The sequence below is a fragment of the Apis mellifera genome, linkage group LG11 (assembly GCF_003254395.2).
Source record: "Apis mellifera strain DH4 linkage group LG11, Amel_HAv3.1, whole genome shotgun sequence".
NCBI classification, from domain to species: domain Eukaryota; kingdom Metazoa; phylum Arthropoda; class Insecta; order Hymenoptera; family Apidae; genus Apis; species Apis mellifera.
Genome location: NC_037648.1, coordinates 11428117 through 11440323, shown reverse-complemented (window position 1 = coordinate 11440323; position 12207 = coordinate 11428117). Strand labels below are relative to the sequence as shown.

The following is a 12207-nucleotide window of genomic DNA, read 5'->3' as shown; positions in this document are numbered from 1 at the left end:
ACAATAATATTTATGAAAGAATATATTAAAGAAATTATTTTTCAACTTTTATTTCTTTAATTTTTTATGATTGAATTAAATATAATTTCAACACCTTTTTTTATTTTTCGCGCAATCGGTATTTCAGAACATAGGATACAAAGTTTCATAAGATGATAGATCTATTTTATATTTCATCCATGGTTTTATTAGCCACATCGAGCGCCATTTGTTTGGACGCTTAATTTTTGGCCAATTGCATTGTGAAAGTGCCGCGAATAGTTATATATTAGATAGAAAAAGTGACGCGCTTTTTATTCGCAGAAGCATGTGGATATGATTATGCAAAAAGAATAAATTGTAATAGGAAAATAGCAGGACCACAATGCGTGAAAAATTGTACACGCCAAATTATTATCATAATCCGATTAATTGCTTACAATTTATGTAAAATTCGCGTTATTTTACAGTCGAAAAACTTAAAGGATTGATTGTTAATTTCCGAAGAAAGCAAAAACAAAAAGAAACACAATGTCTTTGAGCGCGAGTGCAGAAAATTTATCATCGGAAGGGCAAGTAAGTGAACCATATTAAATGCTATGCTTTTCTATGCGTGACTCATACTCTTCTATCATTGCATTATTGCAAGATTAATTTATTTTTATTTATTTCACTTTTTATTATTTATTGATATGTAATTTTATAAAGATTTTTGTAAACAGTTAACATATTGAGAAAAATGAAAATATTAGATACAATGAATGTTTTTTATTAGATGTATTTATTAATTATTAATTAATGCATTAATTAATCATTTTTAAGATTTTTTATTTATTTTAATTTATTATTCATTTGAAATTATTGATAAATTTAAATTATTAATATAAACTTTGTATATAATCAATTTATTACAGTTGCATGTTCAGCCACTCCCATAATCATTCCATATTCTTTTCACATTTTTTTTTTTAAAGAAAGTATATTGTAATCATATTAAGATTTTATGTTTACAATTCTGTTTTTCTTGTTGAATTGAAATATAATTCTAATATATTTTTATTATTCATAATTTCATTATATAATAAATAATTGTTTTAAACAAAATTTTTTATATTTGACAGAATAGTGAAAGGTGGAACATGTGCCTTGAATTAGCGCTTGAGGGTGAGCGTCTATGTAAGGCTGGAGATTGCAAATCTGGAGTTGCATTTTTTCAAGCTGCAATTCAAGCAGGCACAGATGACTTAAGAATCTTAAGTGCAATTTACAGCCAATTAGGAAATGCTTATTTTTATCTTGGAGATTATGTAAAAGCAATGCAATATCATAAATTGGATTTGACACTTGCACGTAATATGGGAGATAAGTTAGGGGAAGCTAAATCCAGTGGAAATTTGGGCAATACTTTAAAAGTTATGGGAAAGTTTGATGAAGCTATGATTTGTTGCAAAAGACACTTGGAAATTTCAAGAGAAATTGGAGATAAGGTGTGTCTCATAGAATTATTTCTTATAAATTTACACAATGTTAAAATATTTGTTAAAATATTAAACAAAAAATTTCTTTTATAGCTTAGTGAAGGAAGAGCTTTATATAATTTAGGAAATGTTTATCATGCCAAAGGCAAGCAAGCTGGTAGAGTAGGCCATCAAGATCCTGGGGAATTTTCTGAAGATGTCAGACAATGCTTACAACAAGCGGTACATTATTATGAGTAAGAAAATATAAATATAAATATTGTTAATAAAAATAGAAAATATAGAATATATATACATTGATATCATACGAATGCCTTTTATAGAGAAAATTTAGAATTAATGAAAGAATTAGAAGATTCTGCTGCTCAAGGTAGGGCTTGTGGAAATTTAGGGAATACATTTTATCTCCTTGGTGATTTTCAACAAGCAATTTATTATCATAATGAAAGATTAAAAATTGCTAGAGAATTTGGTGATAAAGCTGCTGAAAGAAGAGCAAATAGTAATTTAGGAAATTCTCATATATTTCTTGGCGAATTTGAGAAAGCTGCACAACATTATAAGTATGTATTTATATCAAATTTCTTTTTTTCATCAATATCTAAAAAAATATTTATACATATATATTATAACATATATTATTATATATGTTATAGGAGAACCCTAGTCCTTGCACAAGAATTAGGAGATAGAGAAGTAGAAGCACAAGCATGTTATTCTTTAGGAAATACATATACTTTACTCAGAGATTATCCAACTGCAATAGAATATCATTTGTGGCATCTTGAAATAGCACAACAGCTCAAAGATCGAGTAGGTGAAGGTCGTGCCTGCTGGTCTTTGGGCAATGCATATGCAGCAATGGGTAACCATGAGAAAGCACTACACTATGCTAATTTACATTTAAATATCTCGAAAGAATTGGAAGATCCTATGGGACAAGCTACTGCACAAATGAATGTTGATGATTTGCAAAAAATTTTGGGCTTGGAAAAAGGACAACAAGAGAATAATAAAGAAAATATTGCACAAAAATTATTGACCAATACAGGATCAAATGTTAATATATCATCACCATGTAGATACAGACTTAGACGACAAAGTATGGATAATTTAGATCTCATTAAGGTAATTTAATTATTTAATAATAATTTTGTGCCTTTCATATCTTGAATTTTGAATTATTTATGAAATTATAAATCGTTCACGAAAATCATTTATTTAGCTTACACCGGATGCAAAATTAAAAGAACAAGCTGAATCTCAAATAGATAAAAGTAATAACACGACACCGCAAATTACTCAAAAAGAAGAAGATAGTTTCTTTGATCTTCTCTCTCGTTTCCAATCTGGTAGAATGGATGATCAACGTTGTGCATTAAACATAAATCGCAATCAGAAATTTAAAACTATAACACCTGAAGATGATAAGTAAGTAATTTTATGAAAAAGTATTTTTTTTTTTCTTTAAACGATAACATATGTTAAAATAAATTATTTTTATTTTTAGAGATGGAGAAGATTTATTAGAGCTCATTGCTGGTATGCAGAGTAAAAGAATGGATGAACAACGAGTGACATTGCCTTATTTACCTGGCCTAAATAGTAATCAAGATTCTGATGATTCCTTTATTGAAATGCTAGTTAAATGCCAAGTATGTATTATTATATTATTATATATTATTAAACATGTATCTATTTTTTACTTTAATTTTATTTTATTATATACATTAAATAAATTGCATATGTATAGGGTTCACGTTTAGAAGACCAGCGAAGTCCTTTACCAGCAGCATCAACGGTGCACGATACTGAAGAGGAACACAACCAAAGATCTAATGGGACTCAAGCAGGATCGACAGTTCCTGAGGAAGATCTTTTTGCTTTAATACAAAGACTTCAGGCCGGACGAATGGAAGATCAAAGAGCTTCTGGTCCTGGCAAGACTTGTTAAACCATTAATATGTAATTGTGAAAAATTTTATGATAATTAACTTGCTTAAAATTCTACAACTCGTTCCATACAATTTCTCTTTGTCTTTTTCTGTGACAAGGTTCAGTGCTTAATTTGTACATTCCACTCACAGCCTATGAAATCATTATATGATTCAGACTTTAGAAAATTACAAGGTACTATTATACCGTCCACTGACATTTGTTCTCCATCTTATATTTATAACAAAATAACAATATTGCATTGTTCCAAGCATAAAATACTTTACATATTTTATTAAACTTAAAAATTTTTTCTATTTTTAACTAATAATCCATGACATGGTGCCAAAATCTGTACATACAAACGTATGTTATTCGTGCAATCAATCAGAAAGTATTGCACGATATTGAATAGAAAATAATTTTATATTCTTAAAGTAGAAGGTTATTTGTTTTATAGTGGCAATTAGAAAATGATTAAATAATTCAAGACAAAAAACAATTTATGACATTGTGAACACTGCCAGGTTGAGAATATGAGTCATATAACAAATATATTTCAGAAGAAAATGTTATTAACATTATAAGCACGGAAGATTTATCAATCCTGGCATTATATATATATATATTTTTTTTTTTATATGTTCGATAATGTATAATCTATTTATTTGCTGATTATTTCCGTGAATTGTAAAAAGGTGGTAAGTAATGAGGTTGGTGCCAAACACAATTGATTTGTTGAGATCTAAATATAGAATGTAAAAAACGAAAGAAGAAATTGTTAGTCCTTGTTGTTCGTCTATTTTTCTGCATTTATATTCTCTCTATTATATGTTGATACATATACGTGAATTGTGAAACGCGTATAATAATTTTAAATCAACGTTACCCATTTATCTTACGATATAATTACGATATCAGTTTCCGTCATTCATGTATATTTTACACATTCCAAATAGACGGAGTGTAAATTAACGTATCTGTGGATATAGACTGGATCAATCATGATCATCCTTAATTTCAATAGTACCTAACTAAAAATTCTATATTGATATTATTCCAAAGGGCTAAAATTTTCAAAGGATCTTAATTATATATATATATATACACATACATAAGAGAATTCGATTTATAAGAATTCTCAAAACTTAATAATTTGATACAATACGCTGTATCGTATGATCTCCGTGTGTTCTACAAATCTTGAAAAGATAAGTAGTTGGATAACAATGTTCAAAAGTGGAACGTATTCCAACATTCCATTACATAATCCATTGTATTTATAATCGTTAAGATATCTTACAGATAAATAATTTAAATTAACGCAAATCTTATAAAATCTTGTTTATCCCTGGATGCGATGAGAAGAAGACGCTTTGGTAATGAATTTTTAAATGAAAAAAAAAAAAAACAAGAAAAAATGAAACAATGCCTTAGTAAATTTATGCAATTCTATCGACCTAAAATGCATACATACGTGTACGTGCATTTCGAGGTTAAAATGTTTCACGCCTACATATTATACTTATGTACTAAAATCTAAAACTAATTGTAATATTGACTATAAAATTAAACCGAGCCTGTTAAACGATAAAGCCATATTTGAGTATTGTTGGTAGGAAGATATTATTGATATATCTTGGAAAAAAGAAAAACGAGGAATTAATTGTAATTCGTGTATGTAATGTACGAATCGTAGTATTATTTTTCCTGTTGTTAAGAAAATTGTGTAACTATGTAAATCTGAAGAATGAGAAGTTTGTTAAAAAAAAAAAAAAAAAAGAAAAAAGATAAATAATACTTCGTTCTAATGGCTTAAATGTACAAGCTCATCTAGTTAATCATTGAAAGGAGCGAAATAAATATTGATTCATTATTCAGTTTTATATAACTAAAGATAATACTATTTTTTTGTAAACGTTAAATTTGTACCACATTCTATATCTTTAATATATACTTTAGTTTCATAAGGTTCGCGATAGCGTCGTAGCGAACTAGGTACTAATGAGATAATATAGTTTCTTTAAACTGTAATATTTTTTATGAAGTCTGTTTACCGTAGATTCGCAACTCGTCTTCGTATAGCTATGTATAATACAGAGATTCAATAAATATATATATATATATATACTTTTTCCATAAATTCTAATATTTAATTAATTTCCCATTTGAACATTTTTATCTTTATCTCGATGTAAGAACGATCGTCTTTTACTGAAAGGAAAACATTTTCAAATATGTCCGAGATGTCCAGAAAAGTTTCGGAAAACGTATTCGACGTCTCGTCCACGGATGATTCCACGCTATGGTTAGAATGGAACGACGCAGCGTTAAATAAGGAAAATTGGGCGTTTCCGAAAAGTGATTAATAAATAGAGAACTTTTTCCTTCGTACAACTCCATCCTTCGTGTAATTTATTCTAGACGGACCGGATGGTTTGTTTCTCGACACACAAATCGTGCAATTACCTTCATCTTTGAATGAACCTCATGAATGGATCAGAGCGAAGGATCTACCCAATTTGACTGTACGTTAAAAAATTAATTTCCATTATAAATTTATATTATAAATACAATTCTACAACGTGAAGGTGTAACTTGAATTTAGGAACCGTTGACAGTAATTGTCAACAATTTAAAGTACTCGGACTTCATCATTAACAACAGACACCTATTGCACAGCCAGGTAATTTAAATGATCTGAAATTGTAATTCTTTCTAAAATTATCAAAAAAATGGGGTATACATTGAGAACAAGTCAAAGTACGATCCACGATCGTTGAAAAATTGAGAAACAAATTGATCCATCTATAAAAAGAAATTCGGTAATTGAATTAAGGAACGACTTTCAGTTCGTACGATGGTTTATTTCCGCGATAATAAATCTCCAGTACTGCGGCAGGAATGGATTGGAAATAAATGGCGAGAGCAACAATTTCTTTTGGATTGGACGGAACCAACCTTGGCAGGGTTGGATGAATGTGTATTCGATGAACAAAGCTGGGAAGGGGGTGCAACATCGCCCTGTCATAAATCCAAATGGTACGTTTTATTAATCATCTCTTCTTTTTCTATTCCTTTCCTTTTCTCATTAGATTAAATTATCCGTGTTATTTCGAGAAGCTTTATTTTTTATTTTATTTGTTCGAATAAAAAAAAAAAATCTCTCTCTCTCTTTCTCTATTTTTATTATGTTTATAACTATTATAAATTATCGTCTCTGTTTGTGTATACATATATTCATAATTCGAGGATGATTTATAAAAAAAAGGAAGTTTAAAAAAAAATTGTTGAAAGATTTTTATTTCATCCAAGGGAAATACATCGTGAGATTGTATTTTCTGGGAACTTGGCGGCGGATAGTGGTGGACGATATGATACCAGTGAATAAAGAAAAATTGCCACTTTTGCCCCGTGCTAATAATAATTTCGAATTATGGCCCATGATTCTTTCGAAGGCTTTATTAAAACTTTGCTCCCTCACTTGGAATAACTATGAAATCATAGATTTTCATCCTGTCGCATGTTTAACCGGTAAAGAACGAAGCGCATTATTATAATACGAATCTCAAATTAAGATATAATCTAAGATGTAATTTAATTCCATTTGTTTTTTTTTTTTTTTTTTAGGATGGGTTTGTTTGAAGATCAAGATACATTACCAATCGCCGCAAGACAAGTGGGATTTCTTGAGAAAATACGCGGATCATTTCGAATGGGAGAAAGAGGACGAAAAGCAAGAAAATCAGGGTTGGTCAGGTGTTTTTTTTTTCTCGAGTAGTCTATCGTCCCTATGATCTGTTTACAGTGTTTACAGTGTTCAAAAACAGAGGTGAAAACCAAGAGGGTCAAAGAAGTGAAAAAATCTAAGGAAACGATGAGAACGAAGAAGTCGAAGGATACCGATCGTACGGGGAGGACGGACGAAACGAAGAAATCGAAAAACGATGATTCGAAGATTAAAGCGTTGATTAAACCGCAACCAGTTTCCCTGTTTATCAATTTAAGCGATATAAAAAACGAAATTATCCCGGAATTTTCACCGTGTTTGAGCCACTTCATTTACGTAGATCAGTCGCGTGACATTCCCCTAGATCCCAAAGACGTATGTTGAACAATCCAATCTTAAGCAAAAATATAAATGGTAATTAATTGAAAACACGCACAGGTAAGGCCTCCTCTGGCGAAATGGAAGTTTTACCGATGGTTGAAGTGGGCGATCAGCGAGGAAATAATCGATCCGGTCGAATATTTCGTACCGATCCGATCGTTGAAAATAGTCAGCCCTTTGAAGAAATGCGAGGAGAGCGTGTACAATAAATACGATAAATCGGTGAACAAGGAAAATAATCAGAACAACAAGACAACGTCCAACAGAACGGCGGAGGAGAATAAAATCAACGAAAAGTCGAAGAATATGCAGAAAGACGAGACGACGTTGGACGATATCTGTTTCTGGGCCGACTTCAACAAAATAGAACCGTACATAAAAGAAGTTGATTTCTTCTACAAATTAGATTATTTTCAATACACCATGAGATTGTCGGATCGTTTCGCAACGAAGCCGAGCGACGAGAAATCGGAGACGAAGAAGGACAGTAAGAAGGATAGCAAGAAGGAGAGTAAAAAGAGTTCTCCGTCAAGGCAATACAAAGATCCCGAATTCATCGACACGTATCTGTGGCCCCAAAAAATGTTGAAATCCAGGAACGATCCGTTGTACATTTTCACCGATTCGGTGGAAGAAAAATTCTTCTTGATCAACTTCTCCACGTTTCAAGTCACCGCGGAAATCGTGAAGAACGAGAAGGAGAAGCAGAAGGAGGAGAAGGAGGGCGAGGAGATAGACGAAGGGACAAATCCTAAAACTCTGCTGAGAGCGCACAAGGGTTATCTGGCCGTGGAGAAGAATCATTGGTTTCGAAAATTGGAGAAACCCGACTACTTGATCTTCATTCTAACCGCTGGGACGAAAGCGACTATACTCGAGATAAAACCCGGTAGGCACATCTTGCAAGTCTATTGTCACTCAGACTCGAATTGTTACGTGAGCATCTCCTCGGATACGATCTTCCACGTGGGCGACAGAAGGAAGATGTATCAATTGATGTGCACGGAGTCCGAAATGGTGGAGAAGACTGCGAAGCACATCAGCAACTGTGTGAGTAACGCGTTTCAAGCGTTTGGCACCGAAAGATATCCGAAGGCGTTGAAGCTTTATTACGCCAGTTACATACCGTTCTCCGTCGAGGAAAAGAAAAAGAAGAAAATGCTCTGTCAAAAGGCGCACGAATACTTTATCAAAGAAATGGCGAACTCCGTTACGAAGATTATTCCCGAGAACGAGTTACCGAACGTGTTGAGAGCGTTGAGGATATTTTTCCTGAACCACAAGATCGGTTTGCAATGCTACGACGAGATCTCGATAGTTTTGAGAACTTTGAGATACAAGAGCATACACGGAGAAGATCTACCCATTTCGGACACCAGATACGTTTTCTCTCCGAAGGACGAAGCTGCCAGCGTGATTCAATCGTTTTTCAAGATGATCACTCTGCAGAAGTATTTAAAGATGCATAAACCCCAACACGAAAAGCACAATGAGATTTTGCAAAATTTACTCAAGATCACGGAATTGTTTAATTACAACAAGCAAGAATCGTTGGCCAATAGTATACTGAGAAATATCGTCAAGTATCACGACACATTCTACGACGTTTTCTATTGCTCGAAAGATTTCGAGTACATATTGCAATCGGTAGAGTTCAAAGGTACGTTGACCAACTTGAAGCCGAATCAATGGTTTCCCATTATAAGAATTATAATAAATCCCCCGGTCGGCGAGGTGGTTTTCGCAAATATAAATCTGTTCATCAATCTGCTGAGATACGACGTGCGAGTGTTCGACAACGAGATAGACAAGGAGATATTAAGAATAGTGAACAACGTGGTGCCAACTCGTTACGAGCACACGAAACTGGGCTACACCCTTTTCTGTTACGGATGGACCGACATCGATATCAATCAGATGAAAGAGTTGCCATGGACGTTGAATATAATCACGATGAAAGGCCAGTCCGAGTTTCAATTCTTGATCAATGAAGTGATCTTCACCACGATCACACCACCCGCCTTGGTCATAGAAGAGTTGTGCAACACTTACATCCCCAACTCGAGGAATTACATTTCAAAATGGATCATTCGGGTGATGCAATCCAGTATAGTTTCGTTCAGATTACAAGTATCGTACAGCAGTGCGAAAATAAGACTGAAGGTAAAGGACGAGCATGGAAATTTGATAGCGAGAAACAGAGGTTTCGCGGTGGTCATCTTGCCGGTCGTCTACTTGAAGTTTAAGAAAAAACTTGAAAAATCCCACGAAAGGAAGATGCGCGACTACAAGGAGGAAACCGATATCAAAAAGGACGATAAGTACAGCGCGGTACCCTACACGATTTATTACTTGGAAGGATCGGTCCTCGGCAAAACGTGGCCACTTACGAGGGCGGAATGGAGCATCGTGTCAGAATTTAAAGTGAAACCGAGCGGATCACTGGTTAGAACGAAGTTACCATCTAACAATATAATAAAAAAGAACGAATCGTCGAGATCAAAGAAAAATATCAAGCCATCCGCCGAAAACGTTCAAACTCTCGAATCTCCTTACTGGATTCTTCAAGTGATCACGGATTCTGGAAGTAAAGTGGAGGTATATTTTTGTTTTTTCTCTTTACATAAATAAAATTGCAAAGATATAAATTAAATCAATGAATACGAGTGATCTTACGTTTGACAGATATTCGAGGACAGGACGAAGGAGTTGGAAATAGCCGAGATGAAGGAAATGTGGGCAAAAGAAAATCCCGACAGTTTGGAACGTGGGAAAGAAATCCGTAAAGCTTTCATAAAGAAACACGCGGTCAAGCAGTCGATAGAATGCCTCGAAAAGAAAGCTTCGAACCAGTTTGAAAAATCGTCGATGAAGAAAGACAACGGGACGGACGCGCCGCAAGATATACCTTGCATGGAGGAGAGGACTCTGAGCCCGCCTCCTTCGCTTCGTAGACTTCCACCCTTGGATCTCTCCGTATACGAGGTCAAAGACGACGAGGAGATATTGAAGACCGAATCGAAAGAAGAAATGCAGAGTGTGCTGCGCAAATTGGACGTTACGTGCGCCCAACAGGATTACGTGCATTTTCTCGAAGAATTGGAGAATCTAAACAAATTGCAGAAATTGGAGCACGATATACTTTATCGGATCAAATACACCGAAGCGTTCCGCGAAAGGAAAGCTTTGATGGAGAATTTATACGAGATTCGAAAGAATTACATTGCCATGAAATCCTTGGCGCCGAGCGTCAAGTCCGTTAAAAAGAGTCCCGTAAGCTCTAAAAAAAGCAAGAAGAAAAAATAAGAAGAACTTAGGCTAATTTAAAGTTTATAGAATAGAATAATTTAGCGATAAGAAAGATTAATAATAATCGAACAAAACAAATTTTCTATCTATAATATTTGTCACTTTCTAAACTGTATAAATTGGTTAGAAACATTTATCCATCGTCATTTAATTCACGCTTAATTCCACTATATTACCACAGTATCCCAGTAATCCCCTCTCTTTACGAATAATTTAAGAAGCCAGTATCAGCCCCCCGGTTAATCCATTATACAACTGGATACATACTTGTCAGAGAGATAGCGTATAACTCTACCTTGCGCTATTGAGAAAAAAAAAAAACTGGAGAAAAAACTGGAGAAATATCTACCATCTCCAGCATGCATTACCATCCATACATATTCGCGACTCGAATTCGCAAAAAAGTGTCTCTAATTACCGCTTGAACCTTGTCCTTACTAATCGCTCGTACCGCGGCCAACATGCATAATCCGGTGCAACGACATTCCTCGCTCGGATTCCACAATCCTCGCCAAGCCCTCCTCGATCAAAATATACGATCCATTATCACGTTTCTAAAAGATAGCGATCGATGATTCAGGATCCACTTAAACGGGCACGATTTTTCATCGCCAATTATCTAGAACACATATTCCCAAATACGTTATGCTATTAAACTATCATTATGGAAATAATTAGATTTACGTCATGTTGTTTCAAAACCGTGTATGCGTTAATTTTAATAATTACAAAAAGAAAAATATCTAATAAACTTCGTGGCAAGAAAATTTTGTTTTAATTTTCTTTATACTTCTTCGTCGTCGAATACAAATATTTCCTCGATTCTGAAAAGGATATATTTTCTCAAAGAGATTTAAAAATTATTGTTCAAAAAGAAATATATATAAATTTATATAAATTGAACAGGAAACTTTGAACGAAGATCTCGCAAGTGGCACGCCGATTAAAGACAAAAATCGGCGATCCAGACTCGGTCAGGGACACGAGAGTTCATCGATACACAAATCGCGGTTATCGCGAGGAACTCGAACAGAAGTCGATGTTTGCATACTGGTAGGCTGCGGTGCATCACGAGGAGGAGAGGACCGTCGGCGGGGCACCTTTTAATGACGCGGTTCCCCGCTCAGGCTGTGGAAAAGAAAAGTACGCTGATCCGTTCCGACCATTTTTCATCCGGGACCAGTCCCCGTCGTCTAGCAAGATTATTACAAAACTGCTTGGGGAAGAAGAGGTCTAGGTTAAGCGCAAGAACAGGTACAGCGCAGACCGAGAAGCTAGTATAGAGTTGTGTTGGGGATTTTATCCAACGTGTGGTTTAATGCGCGCTTCTTCCTTCTTCTTCCTTTTTCTTTTTCCTTTTCTTTTTTTCTTTTTGTTCTCCCTCCCTCCCTCTTT

General features: G+C 34.2%; 2 protein-coding genes across 2 annotated transcripts; both read left to right on the top strand.

Moving 5' to 3' along the window:
* Positions 1 to 176: 176 nt before the first annotated feature.
* LOC410315 (G-protein-signaling modulator 2) lies at positions 177 to 5174 on the top strand. The gene is made up of 8 exons (XM_393796.7): positions 177 to 555; positions 1101 to 1466; positions 1551 to 1693; positions 1781 to 2020; positions 2114 to 2585; positions 2683 to 2888; positions 2968 to 3112; positions 3211 to 5174. The coding sequence occupies exons 1-8, from the start codon at positions 511 to 513 to the stop codon at positions 3409 to 3411; spliced, it is 1818 nt and encodes a 605-aa protein (XP_393796.4). The 5' UTR covers positions 177 to 510; the 3' UTR covers positions 3412 to 5174.
* Positions 5175 to 6672: 1498 nt separating this feature from the next.
* Positions 6673 to 11562, top strand: LOC102653840. Its single transcript, XM_006566306.3, has 2 exons — positions 6673 to 10101; positions 10189 to 11562. The coding sequence occupies exons 1-2, from the start codon at positions 7810 to 7812 to the stop codon at positions 10807 to 10809; spliced, it is 2913 nt and encodes a 970-aa protein (XP_006566369.2). The 5' UTR covers positions 6673 to 7809; the 3' UTR covers positions 10810 to 11562.
* Positions 11563 to 12207: the final 645 nt, after the last annotated feature.

Coding starts and splice junctions, on each gene's coding strand:
- LOC410315 (XM_393796.7), top strand. CDS start 511: ATGTCTTTGAGCGCGAGTGCAGAAAATTTATCATCGGAAGGGCAA. Junction 556..1,100: donor ATTTATCATCGGAAGGGCAA/GTAAGTGAACCA, acceptor TATATTTGACAG/AATAGTGAAAGGTGGAACAT. Junction 2,586..2,682: donor ATAATTTAGATCTCATTAAG/GTAATTTAATTA, acceptor TCATTTATTTAG/CTTACACCGGATGCAAAATT.
- LOC102653840 (XM_006566306.3), top strand. CDS start 7,810: ATGCAGAAAGACGAGACGACGTTGGACGATATCTGTTTCTGGGCCGAC. Junction 10,102..10,188: donor ATTCTGGAAGTAAAGTGGAG/GTATATTTTTGT, acceptor TACGTTTGACAG/ATATTCGAGGACAGGACGAA.